This window comes from Microtus oregoni, unplaced genomic scaffold, assembly GCF_018167655.1.
Source record: "Microtus oregoni isolate MIOR12 unplaced genomic scaffold, Mior012 000013F_ref0000133, whole genome shotgun sequence".
NCBI lineage: Eukaryota > Metazoa > Chordata > Mammalia > Rodentia > Cricetidae > Microtus > Microtus oregoni.
In genome coordinates this window covers 20,605,336-20,632,751 of record NW_024543072.1, presented here as the reverse complement: position 1 = coordinate 20,632,751, position 27,416 = coordinate 20,605,336, and the positions used below count along the sequence as shown (strand labels likewise).

The window sequence follows — 27,416 nt, the reverse complement described above, 5'->3', positions numbered from 1 at the left end:
CAATACCGATTACTGGACATCAAGCTCATCCTCCTGAGATTCAACAGAATACGGAAGCCTCTTCCAATTTTACCTGGTTCTACTGAAAATGGGGCACTGGATTCAATCTCAAATTGTGGGTTGTAGCTGAACTCCCTTGTCTAAGCATGTTCACAAAACAAGCTGGAAGCTTCTCTTCCTACATTTCTAAGCAAAATCCCAACTCTAAAGCAAGCAGCACTTCAGTGACTAGACGACTTTATCATCCCAAGAAAGCTGCAGGTTCTATATCACATGCACCAAACACTTCTACAGGGCAAGTCCTTCATACATAGGATACCACATGGTGTAAACCATACACCGAACCCCCTAAGCAGGTAATGCAGACAGAAAGGTCACCAGAAACAAGATATACCATCACTGTAATCTTCAAACATCATTGCACTTTAACCGCTATAATCCACAAAACACTCATGACAATCTGCGACAGTCTTAACAGACAAATAACACCTTTAAGCAGACAGGACGGTCCTAAATTGTTTATTGGGTATGAATTGTACAAACATTACGTATATTAGCGGTAACGGTGGAGCTGCAGAGTGTTGCGCCTTCTCCAGGCTGCACGGCGAGAGCCACCAATAGTGTGGTGGAACTTGTGGCCCTTTCCAAGGCCACGGCTCTTGCGGCCTGCAGATGTCAGCCCACGCATCTCTCTATGCTTGTGGACCGGTTTGGTGATCCATTGGGTGTCAGGGTTTCTTCTGATAGCTTTATGGAATGGATCGATGAGGATAACCTCAAAAAATTTGTATGTGGAATCTTCGCCAACCCAGTAAGAATTCAGGACTCTCAGAGCCCCACAGTGGCGTCCAGCTCTCTCCTAAAACGGGGAAAAGCCCAGTCAGTCTTCCGTATTGCCCACGGCAACAACTCAGACAAAAATCCTTCCTCCCAACTCTGCATCACCAGAGACCAAAGCAGGCCAAGTCCCCCCCACACTAAAGCCCAGTGTAAAAGACAGGTATGCAGTCAGAAACATCATCCTTCTTAATCTCCCGCCCAACAAAACCACACAAACACCGGACATGGAGTTCTGTCACAGTCCCCTCCAGCAACAGGGGTCAGGGCCATGGCCTTATACAATTGTCAATGAATAAAAAGCTTCCAGCTTTTGGAAAGGGGTCCCTGACCACAGAACACAACTTAGTAGTCCAGAAGAAAAACATTATATTAGCAACATAACTAAATGTAATATGAGAACAGCTCAAAAATTTACCACCTTCAAAAGCTTAGGCTCTGCCAGGACCTAGCTCACTAATAAAACAAACGAAAATCTACTTAGTATAAACCTAAAACCTAAGCACCAAGCAGTAGTAAGAGTTTTGATAATAGCTGCTCTTTGCCAAGGTTAAGTACAAGACACCTCCAAGCCCACCTTGCGCCCAGTCAAATTCCACCGTGGTCTCCATTTCTTCCAGCCCACAACCCCTAACGGGTTGCCAGGACAACCAGTACCCCATCCGTTTACCTCAGCAACAGACTGAAGGCTTCGGGCGAACTTTAGCTGGTTCACACCATGATGGACAGGCTTGCCGTAGGTCGCACCCTTGGGCACCGGGCGTTTTCGGCCACCACGGCGGACGCGAATCCTGTATATGACGTAACCTGGACAGGGACAAACCCACCGCCGACAGATGAGACTCAGTACTGAGCTAGTGACACCGCGGGAGGATGGGGGTGCAGCCCCACACCGAGGATTTCCGGCTCCCCCGGGGCAGGGGTTGGGGGAACCAGGGATCGCCCACTCGGGACATCTCGGGCCACCACGCACCTTGCTTGGCCTTGTAACCCAGCCTCCGCGCTTTGTCGGGCCGGGTGGGACGGGGAGCCCGGTGCAGCGCGGACAGCTGGCGGTACTGCCAGCAGCGGACCCTCAGCAGGAAGCGCATCACGTCCGACTGCTTCTTCCGCCACAGCTCCTGGATGTACTTGTACGCGCCCATCTTGGCTCACCTTCGGGGGGGGGGGGGAGAAGCACATCGCAGGGCGATGGCGGTCAGGAAGGCGGCGACCAGAACCGCTCCGTCCACGGGGAACGGCTCGGCGCTAGCGGCGGGTCCGAGGAGCCGGACTTGGGGACGCGATCGTCACCGCCGGCGAGTTTCGCTCCAGCCAGGCCTCCTCTAGGCCCGGGCCCAGCTCGGATCCTGCCGCCATCGCGTCTCCCGCAAGCCTCCCGGACGGCTGCGACTCCGCGCCCGCTCCACCCCGCATCCTGACTGAACGCTCGCGGGAGGACGATGCTCAGAGGCGGCGATGCCGCCGGGCCCGGATGGCTGAAGACCGGCGCGATTCGCCACGGATAGAAACGCAAATCCCGCCCGACCTGCCTACCTGATGGCCGCCGTCAGAGGAAAGGAAGAAGCCTTTCTCCCACAATCCCTTTTGTGGCTCCTCCCTCCGCCTCGGCGGTTCTCCTTCCGGTGGGGAGGGAGTGGCCGCGCACGGCCTAATGGGGCTTGTAGTTCCAATATCCAAGCCGGTGGTTTTCCGACCCCCCCCTCCCCCCCGCGCGCTCTCAGCGTCGCCTCTGAACTGCAAAGGCTGCGGGAGGCGTTGAGCCCGCAGGCGTCACTGCTGCGGTTCTTGAGGAGGCAAGTCGGGGACCGCAGTGACCGGCGTGCCTCTGTCTCTCTGCCCCGTGGTGCCAGGTTGGTGTCTCCGCCGGCTCCGTTTCGTGATCCCGGAGCAGCGTGACAGCAGGACAGCCACCGGGTGGGCGTAGGCGCAAGTGGCTGCACGCGTAGGCCCCGCGCGTGTCCGTGAAGCCCGCCGGGGATCTGCGGGACCAGGCCGCCTCCTCCTGCCCTTCCTGGGGTGTATAGGAGTCGGAGGTGCTAAGGTCAGAACGATGGTTTTAGTATAGCAAATTCTTCATTTGCTAAGCCTCCTTAAGTGCAACTGTTTCAGGAAGAAATGCCCAGGATGCTGGCATTCTGCATTGCGTTCTTTATTAAGAGATAATGGTTTGCTGGCGTTTTTGCAGCTCCAGAATTTTCTTTTTTCATATAGTCGTGTGGTTTTAATAAAGTCTGCTCTTGTTTGTGGCCAAGGTTGGTAGGGGGTGGGGCAGAGGGAATGGGAGGAGAGGAGGGAGCGGAAACTCTAGTGGGATGTAAAATAGATTAGTTAAATTTTAAAATATGATTTCTCTTTTAGAAAATTCTTGTTTTCTTTAAGATTTATTTTTAGTTTATGTGTGTTTGCTTGCATGTATGTATGTGCACCCCAGAACTGAACCACACATGTAGGTGCTGGGACCTGAATGAGAAAGTGCTCTAACTACCGAGCCTCTCCAGCCCTCAGGATCAGATTTTATTTTTCTATGTAACGTTAACTGTCCTGGAAACTTGATGGATCGTCTAGACTAGCCTCAAACCTGCACAGACCCTCTTTGCTTTCCCCTCAAGTCAGGAGGCTGTGCTCGCCCCGCCTGGCCTCTACTGCAATACGTTTAATGGCTCACATAAAGCACTCATCATTTTATAGATTGTAATCAGAAATAAAGCTAGGTGAAAGTCATGGTGTTGGGGCTGGAGAGATGACTCAGTAGTTAAGAGCATTGACTGTTCTTCTGGAGGACCCGGGTTCAATTCCCAGCACCCACGCAGCTCACAACTCTCTGTAACTCCAGCTCCAGGAGTTCTGATACCCTCACACAGACATACATGCAGGCAAAATACCAATGAACATTAAATACAAATAAATTTTAAAAAATTCAGGGTGTCAGAAAGAACAGCAGCCGAAGGCCGCCTGCCTCTCTTGGCTGTTGGCGTCTCTCACCTTGCACTCAATCATTCCCTCTCCTTAAAACTTCTCATAAATACCCCTGTGGAGATCTCCACCTCCATCTTGATTTCTGTGTCTCAAGGCTAATTCAATCCACATGCAAAATTCCTTCTAAAGTAAGGTCTCAAAGGTTTCCAGGATTAGAACGGGGGGGGGGGGCATTTTTGGGAGTCCATTTCTATAAATTGGGGGTGGAGAGCTAGAGAGGTGGTTCACTGGTTTAGGGGACCCTGGTACCCACATTGCAGTTTAGCTTCAGTCCCAGGGGATCTGATACCCTCTTCCTGGCTTCCAAGGGTACCAGGCATGAGTATGGCACACACACATACTTGCTGGCAAAAAACCCTTATACATTAAGCCACTGTGTAGGTGCTGGGAATCAAACTCAGGTCCTCTGCAAGAACAGTTGGTTGCTCTTAACCATGGAGCTATTGCTATGACCCCTTAAAAGGTGTTTTGTTTTTGTTTTTTTGTTTTTTGTCACGCAGAGTGGTTCACACCTTTAATCCTAGGATTTGGGATGTAGAGGTAGGAGAATCTCTGAGTCTACATAGTAAGTTCTAGGACAGCCATAGCTATACAGTGAGACCATCTCAAAAATTTTCTTAAATTACACTTATTAATTTGTGCATGCATGTAAAGGCAGAAGTTGAGAGGACAACCTGTGGGAACTGGTTATCAAACTCAGCTCATCAGACTGGGTAGCAGGTATTTTTCCCCATTGGTGAGCTGGGTTTTGAGACAGGGTTTTTCTATATACCTCTGGTTGTCCTGGAACTTGCTATATAGACCAGGCTCTGTCAAACTCACATGCCACAATTAAGGACTGCACCACCATGCCTGCTGGCTTACAATTCGACCTTTTTCTCTTTACTATTTTCATTGGTCTTTTGCCTCTATGTATGTTTGTGTGTATGTGTGTGGCGGGCGGGTATTAGATCCCCTGGAACTGGAGTTAGACAGTTTTGAGCTGCCATGTGAGTGCTGGGAATTGAATGAACCTCTGAGGCATCTCTCCAGCCCTACCATATGACTTTTTATTTTCTTTTATTTTTACTAATTTATTTACTTATTTTGTTTTTTTGAGACAAGTGTCTCTGTAGCTTTGGAGCCTGTTCTGGAACTCAGGCTGGCCTTGAACTCAGAGATTCACCTGCCCCTGCCTCCCAAGTACAGAGATTAAAGGCGTGCACCACCACCACCTGGACCATTTGACTTACTTTTTTTTTTTAAATAAATATTTATTATGTATACAATATTCTGTCTGTGTATATGCCTAAAGGTCAGAAGAGGGTACCAGACCTCATTACAGATGGTTGTGAGCCACCATGTGGTTGCTGGGAATTGAACTCAGGACCTTTGGAAGAGCAGACAATCCTCTTAACCACTGAGCCATCTCTCCAGCCCCCATTTGACTTTTTAAAAGTGACTTTTCTGCTGTTTCTACTGAACCATTTACCTTAGCTGCCACTATCCTGTCTTTTGGAAAAACAAAAGCCTTAAGGAAAATGGTACCTTACTCATGGTAATTCTCCAGTCTCAGCACTTTTTGCGTCTATTCCAGAGGGTTGGGATTGTAGGCATGAGCAGCCATGCATAGATATCAACAGTCAAGTTGGTCTCTAACTCACTATGTAGCTGGCACTGGTCCTCCTCTGCCTTTCGAGTGCTGGGATTGCACACATCTCCATTCAGGTGTCTTTAGAGTCTATCCAGACGATTCTGTGGCAATCTATAAGACATTCTTAACAGAGAGCCTGGGGAATGGCATGTGGAAAGATTATCTTATTCTCTATCACCCTTCTACTGTTTGGAGTTTCCCCTTTATTACTGGTTCAACTTAAACTTTAAGGAAGAGAAAGGGATTTATTTCAGCGTGTCCAGGATAAGGTGCCCTCTCTTTTTTCCACAGTGCTGTCGCAAGAGAAGATGGGAAAGGGCTGCAAGGTTGTCGTTTGTGGGTTGTTGTCTGTTGGGAAAACTGCCATTCTGGAGCAACTCCTTTATGGGAATCATACTATCGGTAAGATCATCCGTCTTTGTTTCTCTCTAGATCTAGAACTGGGGCAGGACACGTGTTGGTCACGCTAAGTGGTGTAAAGGAGACCGAGTAGGGACAAGGAAATTGGGTTTTGTTGAAGTCCAGCAGTGCTTCTGCAGGTTATCTAGCAGGTCAGAAACAAGTGGCAGGCAGACATGGAAAATATGAAAACGGGCGCTGTGCACCTGCATCAGAAGGGTCTAGGAACCCTAGGGTCTCTGCCGTAGCAACGCCGATGCCATTCTTCAGTCACAGTGGTCTAGTGCTGTATAGGCTTAAAACTGAAAAAATGGTGTTTGCTACAGTGTGACCCAATTTAGTAACCTGGGACTATCTCATTTATTCCTTCGATGAGCAGTTTCCTGTTTTATCATACTGTATATGACAATGCTTTATAGATCTGCAGAGGTGAAGATAATGTTTCTGGCTTAAGTGAGGTCATGATTTTGGTAGAGAAGTTAAATGAACTTAGGTTTATGTAAAAGAGTAAATACAGATCTTTAAAGCATTTCTTTCTTGGTACATAGCTTAGAGCACATTTTATCTTTTATTATTTTGATGACTTTTTTTGTTTTTTTCTTGAGACAGGTTTCTCTGTAGCCTTGCCTGTCCTGGAACTTGCTATTAGACCAGGCTGGCCTCGAACTCAAGAGATCCGCCTGTCTCTGCCTCCTTGAGTGCTGGGATTAAAGGTGTGTGCCACCACTGCCCGGTTTTTTATTGTCATTTTTATATAGAAGATAAAAATTTACATTTTTTTGTAGACCTAATGCTAGGCTAATTCTAATAAGGCCAAAAGAAAGTTTTTGTTTGAGACAAGGTGTCATGTAGCTCAAGCTGGCCTCAGATTCCTACAAGTTGAGGCTGACGTTGAACTACTGGTCCTCCTGTTTACACCACCCAAGTGCTGGATTTATAAGTGTGTCACCCCAATGCTATAAGAAGAAACCTTTTTTTTTTTTTTTTTTTTTTTGAGGCTGGCTATCCTGGAAGTCACTGTAGACCAGGCTAACTTTGAAATCACAGAGATCCCCATGCCTCTGTCTCCCAAGGGCTAGGATTAAAAGTGTATACCACCGGCCGGGAGGCAGAGGCAGGCGGATCTCTGTGAGTTCGAGGCCAGCCTGGTCTACAAGAGCTAGTTCCAGGACAGGAACCAAAAAGTTACGGAGAAACCCTGTCTCGGAAAAAAAAAAAAAAAAAAAAAAAAAAGGTATGTGTGTGTTTTGGTGGGTCGACGGGGCACATGTGCCTCTGAAAAAGATTAAAGGATGACCCTGTGGAGTCGGTTCTAGCTTTAGTAGGTCCTGGGAATTGAACTCAGGTCACTATGCTTGAGAGCCATCATGACGGTCCAAAAAATACACTTTTGGATGAATAACTACTTTTCATTTTGAAGAAATCAGTAAAGTGTGATTATTGCATATGGAGACCTAGAAAGTCAGCTCAGTGGGAAAGGGAACTAGTGAATAACTGACCCTGGTGCCTTCTAATGCAGGCATGGAGGACTGCGAGACGATGGAAGACGTGTACATGGCCTCGGTGGAGACAGACCGCGGGGTAAAGGAACAGCTCCACTTATACGACACGCGAGGCCTGCAGGAAGGTGTGGAACTGCCAAAGCATTACTTCTCTTTCGCTGACGGCTTTGTTCTTGTGTACAGTGTGAATAACCTGGAGTCCTTTCAAAGGGTGGAGCTTCTGAAGAAGGAAATCGATAAATTCAAAGACAAGAAAGAGGTGAGTGGCTATTTCAGATCTGTTAGAATTGTAGGGTAGGGTGCACACACTTAGAAACCACTTGTATTAGCAGTATCTGCAGACACAGGGTGTGGGGACTGGCTGAGCCCACAGCGCAAGCATCACTTTCTGCCTTTTTCTGGGTTACACTGTCCAAGGTGCTTTTCTCGCTTCCCAGCTCAGGCCCTACATAGTTTAGTCATGTGTGCCATCACTGCTTCTTAGTCATGTGTGCGATCATTGCTTCTTCAGGCTTTTAGGATGTCTGTGGCAAAATAGGGCTCTTGTCATTTAACACCTCCCCCTGCCCCAAAGCTAATAACCAGTCATCAGCTCCCACCTATTTGCCACTTTCCTTCTGCCTGGAATTCTCTCACCACTGCATATATAGCAAATAAATAAATCTCAAAAAGAGGAAAAGGAAAAAAATTAATAAACCTAAACCTTTAAAAAATATATACAGACTGTCTGTATGCACTCAGGAAAAAGTGAGGTGATGCCTTCTCTTTTTTCTCTCATACCTAAGGACACCAGCACCAGCTTAGTACTGGGATTAATCTGGCCTCATGCTTACTAGTTAAATTCTCTACGTCCCCAGTCTTTTAGTTTTTAAACTTTGTTTTTGGCAGGGTCTAACTAAGTTGCCCTTTGAACTTTCAGTCCTCCTGCCTCAACTCCAGAGCAGCTGAGATTACTGGCTCTGTCATTTAAGTAAAGCAGTCTGCCAAGTGGAGGAGCAATCCTTGTTTGTCCCTTTCGCAGTGTCCCAGTGCGGTCTTCCCATCATTTTCCCTCAGGTGGCAATTGTCGTGCTGGGAAACAAAATCGACCTCTCCGAGCAGAGACAAGTAGACGCTGAAGTGGCACAGCGGTGGGCAAAAAGCGAGAAGGTGAAACTGTGGGAGGTGACGGTGACAGACCGGAGGACGCTGATCGAACCCTTCACTTTACTAGCCAGCAAGCTCTCCCAGCCCCAGAGCAAATCCAGCTTCCCTTTGCCCGGCAGGAAGAACAAAGGGAATTCCAATTCTGAAAACTGAGTCAGATCTTGAAATGTCTGTAGCATGGCACAGTTATGATGTAACATGGCCCTTTACAAAACCACCTCCGGGCCTAAGTGGTAATTCAATGCACTTTACACTATAATTAACTTATTGTGCTTATTTATTACTGTTAGACATATTTTATCTTTGTTATTTATGTTGTACTTGTCATTAATAGTAAAATATGGAATGTATGCGATGTTCCATGGGAACCTTCCAGCCTGTCAGGAACTGTCATACTCATTGTAATTTCATGCAGATTCCTCACCGTGAACATAATTTCAAAAAGGCTTATTCCTGTATGTCTAGGATGTGTGTGTGCAGCCACTTTTCTTCTTCCATCTATGCCTAAGTTCCAGAGGCTGAACTCAAGCTGCTGGACTTGCATGGCAAACACCCTTTCAGTAGCGAAGGTTGAATAGGACTGGAAAGATTGGTCAGTAGTTAAGACTGATGCTCTTGCAGAAGACCCAGGTTCAATTGCTAGTACCTACACGGTGGCTCACAACCACCAGTAACTGATTCCATGGGATCCAGTGTCCTCTTTTGACTTCTTCAGGTACCGCATGCACAGAGAGGAAATGAACACAGCCGGGTCAGGGTTGTTCTTAATATTGTTTATTAGCACAGTAACAAATGCAGACATAAGAAGTCTAAAACACATAACCAGTCCACTGAGCAGTTCCTATTTCACGCCTACAGTTAACAGCTTAAGGTATTTCACTACAGGGTTCCACAAATCCTGATTCAACCTTTAAAGTAACTTGCATATGAAATAAAATACATTAACTACTCGTTTCCTACATGGTGTCTCATAGCCAGGTGTCCATTTTACATATACGAGGTAACAATCTCTACAAACTGTTAAATACCATTGTTTTCCTCTAAGAAGGAAAAACAAATTCCAACTTTTTAAAAGAAGAAAATAGGACTTTGCATCAATGGCCAAGTGTGTAACCTATACAAATGTAAGCTCATTTAGAAATTACAGTAGACTACACTCAATGAAACCCAAGTGTCTACACGCGCATTCTTTCCTGTTGTACTAAAAGTAAGCTAATCTCGCAAAACTGACAGCTCTAAAAGTCACTATTACCAATTTGTCTACTGTAGCAAGATACCTTAAGTTACAACAAAATCTTAGGAAGTAAGACTGAATAATATCTGTTATAGAAATACCCTACTCTTTACCAATTCCCACCCTCCCCCACCCTTTCAAAATCATAAGCAGCTCTCTTCTGTGACAGACAGATAATGTAAGAACTGAAAACCCAGTTTATGTAGCGTATCTCTTGGTCCACTGTCTGGCCATTCTGTCGTGTTCTGCTCTGTTGGTCATGTACTGAGTGGCAATACTTCCCACCAAAGGGTCAGCTGAAAGAAAAAGGTGTAGACACTTTAGATAGAAACATACAGCAAACAGTTATGACCATGCCCTATGCCTGAAACACTCACCAGGGGGTTTTCTTCTAATTGTTAAAAAACAAATTTAAAAAGATTTGTTTTATGTGTATGGCTACTCTGCCTGCATGCTGTAGATGTGGGCTGCTATGCAGAGGCTGGGAATTGAACCTGGGCTCTCTGCAAGAATAACTGCTCTTAACAGATGGGCCATTTTTCCAGCCCCATCTTCTAATCTTAATATAAAGTAAAACAAGGGAGGATGGGAGGAGTCTTGCTAAAAAATGGAGTGGCCTGGCTGTATTTTCTTATTCTTTTCTCTCCCAACAAGTAACACTCCTGTTCTTCATGTGTATGACCAAACTTACAAGTCTGGACATCCAGAGCTCCAGGACCAGCTCTGCTCACTGATTAGAGCACTGTGGATGCTGTGAAGTCTTTGTGCCCAGTGCAATTGACACTATCTACTGTACTCTGTATATATTGTACTCTGTATATATTGTACTCTGTATCCTGGAGAAGGCCAAATAGAAGTGCTTCTCTGAAAATGGAATGCCTAATAAATTTGTATGTGAAAGCAGAAAAATAATTTCTTTTTATTTTAAAATGATTAGTCCCAGTAAGATTACAATTCTGCAATCACCACATACTTGGCAGAAAAATACCACTTTCAAAAGTGGGAACTGTCTGTGGAGCAAGTGCTCACGGAACCACTACCCAAACAGGGAGGCAACAGAGCCACCCACCCACCCAGCCTCAGTGCTAACTTAGAATAGTTGCTTTTTCAACTAGTGGGTTAAATTCTCAATTAAAATGTCCTTTGAAAATTTGGGTCTTAGTTTATGTGGAAGACAAGTACCTTTTCATTTAGTAAAAAGCAAAGCACTGAAGATGATCAGCCTTACCAGGATTGCAGTCTGTAAGGAGTGAGCAGATAGAGAGGAGAACTTTCGAGATGGTTAGTGCTGGGCTCCAGTTGTCTTTCAATATGTCCAAGCAAATAACTCCTTGACTATTAATATTACAGTGATAAATTCTTGTACGAAATGTAACCTAAAAATAAGGTTATTGTCAAAGAGCATTCAGGTAGGAGACTTTGTACTGTATTTCAGCTGACTAATCCCTAAGATGTATAAGACTTGGCTGTAAGGCTACAGAGCTTGCTCACACCATCTCCTTTCATTTTAAGGCAATGCCAATTGCCAAAGGCAAAGGGAGTCCAACACTTACTCTATTCTTTTTCTTTCTTGCTTTTTTTCAAGACATGGTTTCTCTGTGTAACAGCCCTGGCTGTTCTGGAACTCACTCTGTAGACCAGGCTGGCCTCAAACTCACAGAGATCTGCCTGCCTCTGCTGGGATTAAAGGTGTGTGTCAACACCGTCAAGTAGGGTTTTTCTTTTCTTGATCAGGCTAAGCTCATACTATGTATCCCAGACGATACTGCAAATGTTTGATCCTCCTGCCTGCTGCCATTTCCAGAGTGTTGGGATGACATGTTTAGTTTAATTTTAATGCTTTAAATATGAGTATTTCTAAGTTTGAATTGTTAGTTGTTTGCTGACCTCTTGTGTTAGCTGGTAGTAATACACTGTTTTTGAGTAAGCTACACATCTTATAAGACTGACTATAAACAGCACAGGTTTTCAGCACGTACCCCTAGACATGCCTGTTGCCAACTGAGGAGCCAAAATCAGCAGTCACCACATTCACTAAAACTAGCAAACACTGCACACCCAAGAAGCTCAGATCTGGGCCGTACCTAAATCATAGACTTTACTAAAATGGAGTGCCCATGGGTAAGGAGGACACCAACACAAACATGGAAGAAATCTAGCTTTTGTGACTACATTTTAAAAGTTTTAATGTATCTTTTACAGAAACAGTCAAATCTGGGAATATGTAGATTTCTTACCTTTGGAGGCTTGAAGGGATACTCTGGTGTAAAAGTTATATCGAGGAAGAACACACCACCTTCATACACAGATCCCGGGGGCCCGAGAATGGTTGATCTCCACTCATAGATGTTGTCACCTTTGGGACCAGCACTGAAAAATAACACCACCAGCAGATAAAGGACAGCAACACCATCTCAGAAAAGAGCCTCCCCCCATCCTTTTGGTTTAATGTCTGGGTACTCTTCATAAAGACTGTGGTATAAACTCATCATCCATCAGAAAGTAAACCATGACAGAATAACATCTGGTCCATGCTAAGCTTACTAGTTATAACCAGACATACTTTCAACTCTCAAACGTCTTTACATGTAAGGTAACAGCAATTAAAGATGTGTCTTGGAAGCTAAGTTGGTGATCTCAAGAAACCCAGAACAAGTCTCACTCACTCAGTATGTGTGTCTCCTCCTAGCACTTCTCATCCCTCCCCCTCCCCTTAGCCCCTCCTTCCCAGGGGCTGGCTTCTGCTTCCCTTCTCCCAGCTCCACTACATTATAACTCAGCTGTTCTGACTATGGGCTCTAGGTTCACGAACTCTACTGGCTTTTCTGGTTTCTCTCTTGGTTCCCTTGCCCTTGTCTCTCTTCTTTCTCATCTCCCTCCACTCCTGGGCATGGCCCTGTTTGGTCTGCTGGCCAGCTTCAGTCTGGACTCTCCCAGATGCTTCTGCCTGTTCTCCCCCTTCTTCCTACAATAAAGCCTTCTCTTCAACCACGCCTAGGACAGATCATGTCCTCATCTGTCATCCAGTGACAAGTTTTCTCAGAGCTGCACCATCTCTTGTAACTATCGCTAGTGCCAAGAGTCTCATTTTCTGACTCACAGACTGAATCTTCCTTGTGCTCTTTCTCCATAATCTTCGCCCTACTAAAGTGCTTGGCAGAGTTTAGCCAGGCTAACCTATTAGTGAACTCCAGATTGAGATAAAGACATACACGGTTGACTTCTAGTCTCCACATGCACATTTATGAACATGTACACACACATACACACACACACACACACACACACACACACTATTGCTTTAGCCAACAGATTTCTAAGCTCCTCCACTTTTGGTCCCCCAAAACAGAGTGGTCCAGGCTGGCTTAGAAGTCATGATCCTCTTGACTCAGCTCCCACAAATGCTGGGTCATCTGTAATCCCATCTTGTTGACTAGACTTTTTATTTTATAAACTAATGTGAATGAGAAAGGAGAATGTCAAGTGTGTAATCAGTTTTCACTTTAGTTAAATAAGCCATTAACCAAACCCTATTCTTGTTAAATATGTTTGGTTATACCCTCATTTGGCTAGAGTATCTTTCTTAAACATTGCATTGGCTTCCAGAGTGCTTTGTATCCAAGCACCTTAACAAAAGTAGTAAAGCTTCCCCTCTAATTATAAGATCTATGAAGAGTGTAATACAACCTACATCAGTAAGGAAATTACTATGGCAAGGACAAGAGTTGGGAAACAGTACATTCTGCATGCAGCCAGATTGCACCGGAGCAGACAAAACTATTCCTCTCGATCCCCAGACAGATTTCTCTGTGTAGCTTCTCTGGCTATCCTCAAATTCAGGGATCCTCCTGCCTCTGCCTCCTGACTGCTACAATTAAAGGCGTGTGCCACCACCTGGCTCAAAACTGCTCTTCTTAATACACCAGATTTGCTCAAAATTTCAATGAATGCTTACACACAGGACAGAGTGTCAAATGTCCATGTTTGGGGGCTGAACAAGACAAATGTCCTCAAAAAACTTCTGTTAACTAATTCAAAGCCAGTCCCACCCCCCAGGGGACAGAGATAAAGTAGAAAGGAAAGGGAACAGAAGACCACTTGTAGAATACTCCTTAAACCTAAACACACATTTTCTTCCTCCTGTTTGACTCAAAGTTAGGATGAGAGAAGGAAGAAAATAACATGACGAGAACAAGCTGGGGGTGAAAACATTTAACACTAGTCACGCTGGGACTGTAAAATATGGGCCTGACCAAACTGGGGTCACCATGTGCAGCAGGAGCCCAGTCACAGCCCTGAACACTTACTCTGTAACCCTGAGCAAGTCACTAAGCCAGTTCAAGCTCTCCTCAGACTCATCAGCATTCAGGAATGAAAGGAACTGAGGGCAACCCAAGAATGGCTCCTGGGCTTCATTGAAGGTGGTGGTCACCATTAGTGATAACTGGCTCAGACAGTACAGCCTTTAAAACCTTTTAGTGGTGGATATGCCCAAGGACTCAAAGCCAGTGTGGTGGATTATAATCCTCCTTAGGCTAAGGCAGGAGGCTAGCATGGGCTGGAGACTTGCTTTAGGTTAGATACCAATAGAAAGTCACTCATCTATGCATACACAGAACTGATATCATTTTCACAAGGTGGGGTGCAGGGAAAGACTTTTTTTTTAAATTCTTTTTTATTGCTTTACAAATAATACCATTCAAACTTTCTACCTACTTCCCTGTTGAGGGAGCTGCGCGGCTGCGTTCCTGCCATCCAGCTCCCGGCCGCCTGGCTAGCTTATGCCCCAAAATAACGACACACAAACTGTATTCATATAAACACTGCTTGGCCCATTTCTATTAATGTGTGTAGCACCACAAGGTGCGCTTACCAGGAAGATTCTAGCCTACGTCCATCCTGGGTCGGAGCTTCATCGTGTCTGCCCTAGAGAGGAGAAGAGCTAAGGCGTATGAGCTCACTTCCTCTTCCTCCCAGCATTCCGTTCTGTTTACTCCACCTACCTAATTTTCTGTCCTATCAGGGCCAAGGCAGTTTCTTTATTTAACCAATGACCTTCCTCCATCACTTCCCTCCTCCCCCATTTACCCTCCTCTTTCCCCCTCCAGTCCTAAGAGAGGGCAGGGTACCCTGCTCTGTGGGAAAGACTTTTAAAAAAACTATGTATTTCTACTTATGTATATGTGTCTGACACACATGTACACACACACAAGCCTTTAGGTCAGCAGAGGGCATGGGATCCCCTGGAGCTGGAGGTTCTCTGTAGGAGCATCAAGTGCTCTGGCCTGCCGAGCCACCTTTCCAGCTACACCAGTTGTCTCCTAGAAACATGCTACAACCCCTGGGGTAAAGGTGTTAATTTTACTTCATCTCCCGAGTACAGAACGGGTTCTTAGTCATAAAAAGCTAACATGTTTGGGTCTCCTACTTAAACTCTAGTGGAATGGTACCTAGGGGGTTGGACCCTTGGCCAGTTAGGTCAAGAATGTGGAGGTCGTTCTATACGAGCTAAAACAGACCTCACCAGCAGAACACTAGTTTTCTATCTGCCACACGAGGGCAGTGCCACAAAACAGCTGTCTGGAAACTAAGAAATAATCTCTTACCATACTAAACCACTAGCACTTAGGTCTTGGGTTTCTTATGTGCCAAACTAACAGGAAAGCTAAGCCCTTTAAAGTTTAATCAACACTATTCCAAATCGTCTTCTAAGAATATTCGCTGTCACAGGGACAACATGGCTCAGTAGGGAAAGATGCTTGCTGCTAAGCCTGACAACCCGAGTTCACTCCATAGAACTAACTTTCCACATACGTGTAGACCAGGCTGTCTGTGAACCTGGAGATCCAGCCCCCTCTGCCTCCGGAGTGCTGGGATTAAAGGCATGTGCCACCACAGTCAACTTTTAACCTTTTTTAAAAAGTAAAAATACTAGGCTGGAGCCAGGCGATGGTGGCACATGATGGAGGCAGAGGCAGGCGGATCTCTGTGAGTTCAAGGCTGGTCTGCTCTATAGCATGAGTTCCAGGACAGGCAGACCTGTTACACAGAGAAACCCTGTCTCAAAAAACCAAAATCAAAACAAACAAAAAAACTAATCATCAGGAGTAATACTTTTAAAAATATCTGGCTTGATAATGCTAAGAAGTCAACCTAGAAAGAAATAAGAAGGCCAGTACCCTAGAATTGACATTGCCTCTTAAAAACAGGGCTTAGCAACATGCAGACTCTAAATGCAACTGATGGTCTCAAACTTGACTGAACATCAGAATAAAACATGGAGCTAAAGGTTCCTTAGCTTCCTTGGCTGGCTGTACTGTACCAAGTGTGTAAAAGATGCTCCAGTTACCCATATGGAGACACCACTGCTTCTTCTCCTATAGGAGGTTCACAAGTGGACTTAAGTACAGGTCACTGGAAGTTGAGCCTGGACCCTACAGTCTACCACCTGGGACACAACTAGAAACAGAATTAAGACTGTTCCTTTGTAAGCTTGAGAAAGGTGTAGAGAAAGAGTTACAAATCCAGGAATCAATACAAACAGTTTTGTGCAAAGAAAAAGCTGTGTTGCACCATTGTGTTATATTTCAAAAAATGAAGACTAAAGGCCGGCCATATATCCAAAGCTGCACAAGGAAAAGGTCTGTTCACACCCTCCCTCCAGTCCTCTTTCCTGAAACAGTATCACTGTGTTGTCTGGGCCGATCGTACTCTGGTGGTGACTCTCCTGCCAAGGCCTCCAAACGCGGCTGGCACGAAAGATATGTGCCATTGCACCCAGCTGCCCATCCATTTTCGGCTAAAATGGCTGAGCAGGTTTACACTAAGACAGCATCTCCACTGAGTCAACAATGACCCCAAGCTGCATGTGATCCCATGGCACATGCTCACCTCATTAATGGTACATTGCTGACTATAGTTATTTATTTATTTATTTTTAATATTTTATTTATTTATTATGTATACAATTTTCTGTCTGTGTGTATGCCTGAAGGCCAGAAGAGGGCGCCAGACCTCTTTACAGATGGTTGTGAGCCACCATGTGGTTGCTGGGAATCGAACTCAGGTCCTTTGGAAGAGCAGGCAATTCTCTTAACCACTGAGCCATTTCTCCAGCCCCCATATTTATTGGTTCTCAAGACAGAGTTTTTCTGTGTAACAGCCTTGGCTGTCCTGGAACTCACTCTGTAGACCAGACTGGCCTTGAACTCACAGAGATCTGCCTGCATCTGCAGGGATTAAAGGCATGCGCCACTACCACTCGACTGCTGAATTCTTAAAACTACCATTGGCAGTAACTTCTGCTCAACACATGTGGCTTAAGGAGAATTTAAGTCACTTATGATACAAGCCTAAAAGCAAGCAAGCAAGCAAGCAAACTGTTGGACAAGGACAAAAAAGCCTTGCCCACGGGAGCAGTCCTAGTAGGACCCGATGCAATGCACTCTCTGGATTGACCCAAACTTGTGCAGTATAAAATTTCCACAAGAAACAACTTTTGTTTTATGGTGACTTCTGAGAGTCCTCCCTCCAGCACGATCCAGCTCTTCCAAGCTCTTCCAAGCACAGTCAACCCAGTTACCTAGTTTTCAAAGGAGAAACCCTGAAGCAGGGGGTTACAACCCATTGTAACTGCACTTCTAGCTGTCAGCTTTAAACTTTTATTAGGAGACAGCACAAAAGCCCTATTTCTGGTATAAACCTTCAGGTTTCATTTTTGAGGCAGTTCCGTTAGTTTACAATCTTTCCTCCTCCATCTCTGAGGGCTAAGATTATAGGTGTAAATCAGTGAATCCAGCTATTTCAAGTACAATTCTAAATACTTAGTTATCTGCTTAAAAAACAGAGGTCATGGGGTTGGGAAGAGAGGACAACGAGGCTGAGCTAGAAGCAGGGTGACAGACATCAGCAGGAAGTGGGAGGAAATGGCAGCGTGGTCCACTGAGCGAGCATGTTTCAAACAGATCCCAAGTGATTTCCGGCATCCACGACTGGATGGCTACTCCATAAAATAAAGAACCAACATCCCCAGGGTACAAGAGGCTGTAAAGACTGCCACCTGGCTGGTTCCTCCATGGGTCTCCTTGATAAGAGTTAAGGTGGCAAACAAGCCAATTCTATGAAGCACACCATTCACAAACAATACTCCACCCAGTCCCACTTTTCAAAATAAGTCTCAGTGCAGTGGGTGACAGCCAGAGGCTACCGAAGGCTAAATTCAACAGTGTCACCGTCATTTCACCGTCATTACACCTGAGGCATTACACCTAGTATCTGTCTGGCAGATACTAGGATCAGACAGAGTCAGAGGATGCGCTACTACTCAGCATCCTCAAGTGCAGACAGGGCACCGAACAGAACCAGTCCAGGTGCGGACTCCAGCAGTGCCGAGGTCAGGAGAACAGGGCTCAAGGTCAAGCCTGGAAAGGAAAGGGTTTTAGCTGGTTACACTAATACCCAACATTATTTTACTCTTCTGTGCCTACTACAGGAAAAGAAATACATACATATTATTACTATTGGGTCTGCACGTACTCTGAATGTCCTACGAACTTGCTACTCAAAGTATAGTCCTAGGCAATCAAGTAACATCAACATCCCTCAGGATCTGCTAGAAACGCACACACCAGTCTTTGCCCTAGATCCAAACCACTTGCTTTTAACAAGATCCTAAATGATCCCTGAATACACTCAAGTTCAGAAGTCAGCTATAGCAGGCTTTAGTGGCAATAAAAAGATTTCTAATAAAAAGTTCTTTCCTTCCTCAACTCTGCAGTAAGACAGCTCAACCCTCAAAATACTTAGTTCTGTCACATGGCAAATACTCAAACACTACTCAAAATTCTTTTCTTCCCCTACCCCCTTGAGTCAGGGTATTTTACTATGTAGATTCTGGAACTCACTAAACCAGGATGACTTAAACTCACAGAGATCTACCTGCTAGGATTCAAGGCATATGCCATCACCGCCTGACTAACCACCAACTCTTTTATTCAACAACAGTGACTTGCAAGGTAGATTGGGGTGTGTGTAGAAGGAGATTGAAATTCTAGAAAACTTCACCAGAGACAAAGAGGCCTGACATAGTGGCATACAGTCTATAACCTCAGTCATGGAGAAGCTGAGGCAGAACGGATGACCGGAGTGAGTCAGACAGTCTGGACTAAGAGGCTAAGAGAGGAGAGACATGTTTTAGTGAGCACCGTACAAAAGACTACAAGATGAGCAGAGAAGAGGAGGATGCTGGGATTGCTAGAGCTGCAGTCAGGCACCATCTCGTGGAAAGAACTTGGAGACCAAAGGCCATTCACAGCAAGACCTTAAGACTGTGTCCGGGGACTCTGAACAGCCTCACTAGAACAGAGTGGGCCAAGGCCATGTATCTTCCTCAATAAGGGAAGGAGACTGACCTAGGTACCCAGCCAAAAGTGGCACCCCACTAAGACTTCTAATTCCTGTCACACCAACACTTAATTATCCAGCAGGAGAGTGCCCAAAGGAAGTGAACAAATCTCAATGCATCCAAATTGTGTGGCTTTCAGAGTAGTTAAGCAAAACACTACATGGGAGTCACACCTCAGCGATGTTATTATTATTTTATGTGTATGGGTGCTGCCCCTGCACATATGTCTGTGCATCACCACATGCATGCAGTGCCTGCACACATCAGAAGAGGGCGTAAGACCCCCTGGAACTGGAGTTAATAATAGTTGGGAACTGTCATGTGGGTGCTGACAGTTGAACCTAGGTCCTCTGGAAGAGCAGTCAGGGCGCTTACTGCTAAGTCATTTCTCTGGCCCTTTCAAGATTTTTTTCTCTTATCTTTTGCAAACTATCTCAAGTAGAACAGGCTGACCTTGGAATCCTTCCTTCCTCTACTTTCTAAGTATAAACAGAGATTATATATATATGTTTTTTGAGACAGGATCTCTCTGTAGCTTTGGTGCTTGTCCTGGAACTAGCTCTTGTAGACCACAGCTGGCCTTGAACTACAGAGATCCACCTGCCTCTGCCTCCCGAGTGCTGGGATTAAAGGCATGCGCCATCACCACCTGGCTTTTAATATAATTTTTTATAAAGCAGAAGGCTGACTTGTAGCCTACAGATGCTGTAAAATAGAGATTTTTACAATGTATTACAAACTAGAAGGAAAAATCTATTTGAGCTATTACACAGGTATGATGCCCGTTATCTGGCTACATATCTGTCTTAAATGTCTCTGGAGAGTGGTAATTTTCTCCCACACATACTACAAGACCTGCAATATTAGTGTTCAACAATATTTCATCAAAAGGTCAAATGTGCACTGCTGTTTAGGATACGGCACCACCTTCTCAGTTCTTACCCAACCAGTCCTTTGACTGGAGTTTCACTATGTATGTATGTATGTATGCTCTGCATGATAAAGTAATGACAATCTGATGCACCTGGAAATGTCCACTCAATCTGATGTGTCTATGAAGAAAAAAAGTCATATTTTAATTACATTTCAGTTTGTGTGTGCATGTGTAGTGGTCAGAGGACAAGCAGCACGTGAACTTCGGGGCTAGAACCCGGGTGCTTAGGCGTGGCTGCAAAACCTCTACTGGGTGAGCTATCACTCTGGTCTGATCAGATTTAAAAAGAAAACAATGTCCAGTGTGATTTGTAAGCAGAGAGGCGGAGAAAGAACGGCTGGACTATCTTCTGGTAACTGAAATAAGCACTGTGGTTTCCTCTCTGGTCTGGCAGCACACACTGTGGGCACGGAGAAAGCAAATGAAAGGACAACCAGTTCCTGACCAAAGGCTTGAAATGGAACTGGTCAGAGAGTCGGGAGAGGATTCCGGACACGAGCACACCTGCAGCACTGAGCACGAGGTGATGTCACATGTTCTCTTTTCTGGGACAGCCGAGGACAGTGTGGTACCTGGGGTCCTGCATCAGCCTCCGAGTGCTGGGATGCAGGTATGTCCTCCTGCGCCCAGCTTTGTTCAGACTTTTGGTGTTGTGCTGAGGTGTCCAGCGTCTTGCTCTATTGTTCCCCTGATGGAGGAAGGTCATTGGCTAATAAAGGAACTGCCCTCGCCCATTTTATTGGTTAGAAGATAGGTGGGAGGAGAAAACAGAATAGGACGCTGGGAGGAAGAGGAAGTGAGCTCAGAGACTCCACAGCTCTGCTCTCCGGAGCAGACGCCTGAGAGAGACGCCATGGCCCACTCCGGGCATGAAGCTCCGACCCAGGATGGACTAGGCTAGAATCTTCCCGGTAAGACCGGTTCTCACAGATTATTAGAGATGGGTTGATCGGGATGTGAGAATTAGCCTGTAAGTGCTAGAGCTAAAGGGCCAAGCAGTGCTTAAAAGAATACAGTGTCTGTGTAATTATTTTGGGGCATAAGCTAGCTGAGCGGGCAGCTGGGGTGCTGGGGAAGCGGCCTAAGCTAGCTGAGCGGGCAGCTGGGGTGCTGGGGAAGCGGCCCCGCCACCCTTATTACTACATTCCCCACCTTATTTTCTGAGCATTCTCTGCCCAAACCCGAAGCTCACTGCTTTAGCTCTAGGCTGGCTACCCAGCAAAGTCTGGAACCAGTCTATCTCTGCTCCCCAACACGGGAATTAAAGGCACACACGGGAGAGCTGGGTATTTGAATGCAGGCTCCCCTGCTTTCACAGCAAGAGCTCCCCCTCACTAAGCTGCCTCCCCAGCACAGCCGCACTTTCTGGCACACTATGACCGTGTCTTTGGCTAGTGCTGCCTTAGGGCAGCCGTGCCTGCCCCAAGGAAAGCTGATAAAGAAACTTCAAAACCCTCACAAAGGAACCGACCAAGGCTTGGTTTGTGGTATGATTTAGAAACATCTTTGATTATTCCTCCTCACTGCCCGTGCAGGTTCCACGCTGCAAATGTTGCCAATATCAGAATGCAAGTGGGGACCGAGCCGGGGTTGGAACCTTACTCATAATTTTTAGTCACTGACAGTGTGACATAAAAATGATTTTTAAGCCGAGCAGTGGTGGCGCAGGCCTTTAATCCCAGCACTCGGGAGACAGAGGTAGGCGGATCTCTGTGAGTTCGAGGCCAGCCTGGTCTATAAGAGCTAGTTCCAGGATAGGCTCCAAAGCTACAAAAAACCCTGTCTCGAAAAACCAAAACAAACAAATAAAAACTGATTTTTATTGTTCAGCAAGCTTTTTATTAATAGTAGCAACAATTTTAAGTGACTTTGCAGTCCCTGTCGTTCTAAAAAATATCATTTATATGAAATTTTCTACTTTGGGAGGGGATTTCAGAACACTTCCATACTTTGCAGTCAAGCCTAGAACTTTCTTGCCTTCCCCTCCAACCTGCACGCCACCCTTGCAGGACATGCAGATCCGGTCCATGTAACATCCAGAACTCATCTGGACTTCTTTGGAGGACAGACATTCTTTAGGGAAAGCTGGCATTTATAAGGTCAGCGAAAGAAAGGCCCTGCAGAGCTCCTACAATCCCATTCAAGAAACTCACAAGGTCAAGACTTTTCTTGGTGGAGAGGGGAGGGAGACACAGAGATTTCTCAATGCTTAAGAGTGCTTGCTGCTCTTCCACAGGATTAAAGTTCAACTCCCAGCACCCACGTCAAGCAGCTCAGAACTGCCTGTAGCTGAAGCTCATCTGACCTCCATGCCTAGATGCACACATGTAGGCAAAACAGTCATATACATTGGGTTAGAAAGTAAGGTAGAACATAAAGAAGACATCCTGTGTCTGCCTCTGGGCTCCACACACACAACAACACACAGCCTCTGTCATCTTCCAGTCCTTTTAAATATCCTTATACTGTAGCCAGTACACGTGTCCAGTTATTCCTTAGGACATCTTCTGAGAGCCAGCATTTCATAGAAAAGGGTCTACTAAGAATTGTTGTCATTCTAATACAGAAAAGGTTACTATGTTGTTAATTTACATTTCTGTAGGACTAATTAAGATTAAAAATTTATTAGCCATATGGGTCTCCCATTTTGAGACATGCCTGAGCTTTTTTTCCATTGTTATTAAGTTTTTAATAGTTTTGCTGTTAATATTGTGCACTTGAAATATTCTTTTGTCCTTCTTAGTTTGATTTCTGCTGCTGTTTTAAAAAAAAAAAAATGGCCAAAAGCAGCTTGGGAAGAAAAAGTTTCTTTTCTCAGTAGGACAGAGTAAGTTCTCTGAGGGCTTCTCCACTCCCATGCCTGGGCTGGGAACCAGAGCTACAGCTGGCACATCTGTACCATCTCGGTGATTCCCATTCTCTGGGTGACCTCTACAGTGAGCCTCAGGTGACAGCCTTTTGTAGAAGGCAGTGAGTTTCTAAGACACATTAAAAGAAGCATTGCCCGTGTATCAAAGGAAATAGTCTCTCCTTTAATATATTCATTACTTTTATTTACATGTATGGGTATCTGCCTGCATGTGTGTGTGTGCACCATGTGAGAATGGGATCCCCTGAAGCTGGAGTTGCAGGCATTTGTCTCAGTGTAGATGAAGGAATGAAGCCTGGGTCCTCTGCAAGAGCATCAAGTGCTCTTAGGCTCTGAGCCCTCTTTCCAACCCAATTTTTCTTTGTAAGAAAAGAAACAAGGACTGTTTTTGCCTGGAAAGTTATATTTCATAGACTTACATACACATTTCACTAGCTATATTAAAAAGAAATTGGTGACATTTCAAAGAATGCAGTTATGAAGAGGTACCCTCTGGGTAAGCAATCTGGGCACAACAGCTCTAGGACAGTAAAGGCGGTGCCGAGGTGCATGGCAGTCTCTGCTGCAGGTTCAGGTGACAGTGGCTTCTCCCAAACTATAAACTACCTAATTGCATTTCTTCTAGGTCCTAGATCTGTGTCTGTCCTCCCTCCCTCCCTCCCTCCCTCCCTCTCTCTCCTTCCTCCCTTCCTCCCTTTCTCTTTTTAAAGGTGCTGGCCTAGAACTTGCTATGTAGAACAGACTAGACTTGAACTCACAGGGATCTGACTGCCTCTGCATCCCCGGGCTGGGATTAAGCCCATGTACCTCCATGGTGGGGATGGAGCGCAGGACCTTGAAAATGCCAGGTTGAGTACTCCACGGCTGAGCTACATCCCCGAGTCCTTGCTTTCTGAGAGGGCTCATTGTCTAGTTCAGACTGGCCTAATCTGAGATACATCACTGTGCCTGCCTATCGTCTGATGCTGGAATTGCAGGTTCACCACCATGTTTGATGCCCAGTTGTTTTAGCTAATTTCACTAACATTTAAAATAATTTACTTAGTTTGTTCTCAAATGGTTTGGTTTCAAGACCCCAGCAGAGACTGACAAGAGCTAGACATGGTGTCTCATGACTATTACAGATCTCCAGGCCCTCCTGGGCTATACAGCAGTATCCCATCTCTGGCAAAAGAAAGTCTTCTGTAAATGCTGGGGCTGTGTGGTAATGGATAGAGTAACCAGGTCCCAGGGTTTAAGCGTTAGTACCACTAAAACAAATATTCGGTAACACTATTAGACCATTCCATTAGACCCAATAATATGATTGTATAGCTAATAATTATGGAACTTTGCTATATTCTAAATTCAAACAAACATTAAAATCTAATTTTAAAATAACAATTAATATAAACAGCCTTTTAAATGAAAATAACTATTTTCCAAAATTAAAAAACCTTAAAAGAGCGGTGCTGTTTTACACATTTGCAAGTTTCTTTAATGTCGTAATAAAAGACAGCTGGGTTCTTTGCCTCGTTTCCTTCCCTGCACAGCTGCAGCGCTGGAAAATCCCTGGAAGTTCTGAGTGAAAATGACAAAGAGCGTTTTACACTTACATTTTTTAAGACAGGGTCTCTCACTGAACCCTGATGTTTTAAGCCTTGACTAGCTGCCCACTAAGTTCTAGGGTTCTGGAGATCTGCCTGTCTCTGCTCTGTTCCCATCCTCCTTCCGGTGTTGTGGTTACAGACATGTGCAGCCATGCCCGGCTTCATGCAGGTGCTGGGGATCTGAGTGCAGGTACTCAGGCTCGCACAGCGAGCACTGTACCCACTGGGTCTTTACCCCTTCCACCTTATTTATTTTATTTTAGTTTTTGAACTAAATCTCTCACTGAACCTGTAGAGAGTTGATTCACCAGAATGACTGGCCAACAAGCCCCAGGATCCTGTCTCTGTTTTTACTGACCATCTCCCCAGCTAAATTTTGGACAGGACACAACCATATAGTAGTAAGTGTGCATTAATGTGTGACTGGCAAATGAGATGAAGTACAGTGAACAGGAAGAGTCCACAGTGTGTTAATTAAAAAGAAAAAAAAGGTTCCATAGCAGCATGCAAACAACCTCATTTTTATAAGCTACACAATGCAGTCAAATGCTTTTTTTAAATCCATTGATAGATACCTGAGTTAAGACATAAACTGGCTATCTAGAGTTATGTGTGATAAACATGGGCGTGGAGGTATCTCTGCAGAATGCTATCTTTTATTCTTTGGTGGTATGTCCACAGAAGAGGAATGGGTGAATCACCTGGAAGACCTATTTTTCATACTGTGAGGCATCTCTGTGCTGACTGCTACTGTGGCTGACTGATTCATGATCTACACGGATGCTGTGCAAAAGAAGGCACTGGATTCCTGGAACCGGAGTTACACATGGTTGTGAGCCACTGTGTGGGTGAAGGGAACTGAACGCTGCAAAAGTAGCCAGTGTTCTTAACCAGTGAGCTTTCTCTCCAGCCCGTTCTTTGTTTGATGACAACCATTTGGCAGCCAAACTCTTAATAGTGGCTATACCTGGAAGTTAAGAAGGACACTTCCCCAGGCATGAATTATTAACTTAGAAAGCAATTCCATCTAGAACATATTTTCACACTAAACAAGAGTTGAAAGGAAGCAAGTATCTACAGTTCCTCCTCTGGGTGACAGCACTTTGGCTGAAGAGCCAGTGTTGGGGCCCAGCAGGTAAGCAGGTTGGGGCTCATCCCTACTTCCAGTCCCATCGTTTTCCGGAGCGGAAAGCTTGGATTTTAGGTCAGACTGATATTCACTCCTGCGTCCCGGGCCCAAATAAGTTTTCAGTGGAAACTCATGGATTTATCTGAAATGCCTGGGTCAGACACAGATTTTAGATTCTAGTCAATCAAGCAAACAAGCAAGCAAGCAGTATGTGTGTTTGTGTAATGTGTGTATAAAATTAAATATAGTGGGTTTGGACCCAAACTTAAATATGAGATTTATTTAAGGTTCATATGCATCTTATATACTGAATATGATTTTTAGTGTACTTGGATTCTGACTGCATGTCACCCGAGGCCAGTGTGGCATTCCTACTTCAGGTGTCCTGTCTCCATTCAACATTTCAGAGCACTCTGCAGTTTCAGATTAGATAATTCAATCTGTATAACATCATGGGCGAGACTCTAAAGTAATAACTGCTCTCATTCTTAATTTAAATGCTTTGTGTCTGGAAGTAAAAGGACAACTTGTAGATGCTGGCTTTCCCCTCCACTCTGTGGGCCCTGGGGACTGAACTTCAGTTCCTAGGTATGCTAAAGTGAGACTTGGGGCCTGTGAAAAGTGCAAGGTTCTCCATATGTTTACTTCAAGGGTTTTTTCTTTGTCTCCTCATATTATACTGTCAGAGAGCAGAGGTCCGGCTCTGGAGACAGACCACAAATGCTACAACAGATAAACCAAAGGCAAATGTACTCCAAATCAGCTTTCAAACCCAAACAAGCAAACAAATAACCCAAACAACCAGCAGCAGCAGGGACTCTGAAAGCCAGAGGGGAGCCCATCTACCAGAAGAGGGCGATCTTTTCTGCTCCAATGCACAAGCAACAAATGGGCCAGTTAATTAGATGAACAAAAGTAGTACACAAAATTGAAGACGAAAACTACATCTCCAAATAAAAGCAAACTAAGTTTGGAATTCAGTCCTCCAAAATTTATTAGTTTGTTCTGGTCTAATATTTGTGTTTAAAATACCATTTTTAAGAACCAAATTAAACAAAGGCAAATAAGTAGCCTACTATTATCAGAAAAGTAGATATTTTTAAGTTATTTTCTTAACATTGAATTCTTTTGATCTCTATCAGACTCTACATACCAGGAAAGGTAACATTACTGCTACTTAAAAAACACAGACCTCCACTTATATGGGGTTAAGTTATGTTTTTGAACCACAACTGGCCCCCAACTCCAGCAGCGCCTCCCCCCACACTCCCCACTACGCTCAAACAGAGGCCACACCAGCTGCCAGAACTCCACATCCAGAGCCTAGCCCAATCCTCATCTGAGAGGCTTCATCCAGCAAGTGATGGGAACAGATGCAGAGACTCACAGCCAAACATTAGGAGGAGTTAGGGGATTGGAGGGTTAAAAAGAATTGTAGGAGCCAGAGGGGTCAAAGATACCAGTAGAACATGGCCCACAGAATCAACTAAGCAGGGCTCACAGGGGCTCAGAGACTGAAGTGATAACTGGGGAACCTGCATGGGTCTACATTAGGTTCCTCTACATACATGTTATGGTTGTTAGCTTGGTGTTCTTGTGAGACTCCTAATAGCAGGAGTGGGGTAGCTTCTGACTCTTTTGCCTGCTCTTGGGACCCTTTTCCTCCTACTAGTTTGCTTTGTTCAGTGGTGATATGAGGGTTTGTGTCTAGTCATGTTGCAACTCGTTATGTTGTATCAGGTTGATATCCCTGAGAGGCCTG

The 27,416-nt window shown here is 45.1% G+C and overlaps 3 protein-coding genes across 7 annotated transcripts in view; 1 reads left to right on the top strand and 2 right to left on the bottom strand.

Moving 5' to 3' along the window:
* Positions 1-503: 503 nt before the first annotated feature.
* Rpl15 (ribosomal protein L15) lies at positions 504-2,517 on the bottom strand. Its single transcript, XM_041662322.1, has 4 exons — positions 2,374-2,517; positions 1,811-1,992; positions 1,508-1,644; positions 504-859 (listed from the first exon to the last, which is right to left on the bottom strand). The coding sequence occupies exons 2-4, from the start codon at positions 1,980-1,982 to the stop codon at positions 554-556; spliced, it is 615 nt and encodes a 204-aa protein (XP_041518256.1). The 5' UTR covers positions 1,983-1,992; positions 2,374-2,517; the 3' UTR covers positions 504-553.
* On the top strand, positions 2,013-9,865 carry Nkiras1 (NFKB inhibitor interacting Ras like 1). Of its 3 annotated transcripts, none has more exons than XM_041662327.1 (4): positions 2,013-2,690; positions 5,741-5,851; positions 7,368-7,609; positions 8,407-9,865. In XM_041662327.1, exons 2-4 carry the CDS (start codon positions 5,758-5,760, stop codon positions 8,647-8,649), a joined length of 579 nt encoding a protein of 192 aa, XP_041518261.1. In that variant the 5' UTR covers positions 2,013-2,690; positions 5,741-5,757; the 3' UTR covers positions 8,650-9,865. The 3 variants fall into 3 exon arrangements, with proteins under 3 accessions (XP_041518261.1, XP_041518260.1, XP_041518262.1); XM_041662326.1 differs by having other exon boundaries at positions 2,013-2,881; XM_041662328.1 differs by lacking the exon at positions 8,407-9,865 and adding an exon at positions 8,270-8,398 and having other exon boundaries at positions 2,013-2,881.
* Positions 9,866-9,887: 22 nt separating this feature from the next.
* Ube2e1 (ubiquitin conjugating enzyme E2 E1) overlaps positions 9,888-27,416 on the bottom strand; it is a 59,804-nt gene continuing 42,275 nt past the window's right edge. For all 3 annotated transcript variants that reach the window (XM_041662325.1, XM_041662323.1, XM_041662324.1), the window contains exons 4-6: positions 11,968-12,100; positions 10,959-11,106; positions 9,888-10,026 (exon numbers count right to left, since the gene is read on the bottom strand). In XM_041662325.1, coding sequence (XP_041518259.1) covers positions 9,929-10,026; positions 10,959-11,106; positions 11,968-12,100 — 379 coding nt within the window. In that variant the 3' untranslated portion in view covers positions 9,888-9,928. The remainder of the gene's footprint in view (positions 10,027-10,958; positions 11,107-11,967; positions 12,101-27,416) is intronic.

Coding starts and splice junctions, on each gene's coding strand:
- Rpl15 (XM_041662322.1), bottom strand. CDS start 1,982: ATGGGCGCGTACAAGTACATCCAGGAGCTGTGGCGGAAGAAGCAGTCG. Junction 1,645..1,810: donor GGGTTACAAGGCCAAGCAAG/GTGCGTGGTGGC, acceptor GTCCCTGTCCAG/GTTACGTCATATACAGGATT. Junction 860..1,507: donor GCCTTCAGTCTGTTGCTGAG/GTAAACGGATGG, acceptor TCCCCGTTTTAG/GAGAGAGCTGGACGCCACTG.
- Nkiras1 (XM_041662327.1), top strand. CDS start 5,758: ATGGGAAAGGGCTGCAAGGTTGTCGTTTGTGGGTTGTTGTCTGTTGGG. Junction 5,852..7,367: donor TTATGGGAATCATACTATCG/GTAAGATCATCC, acceptor CTTCTAATGCAG/GCATGGAGGACTGCGAGACG. Junction 7,610..8,406: donor AATTCAAAGACAAGAAAGAG/GTGAGTGGCTAT, acceptor ATTTTCCCTCAG/GTGGCAATTGTCGTGCTGGG.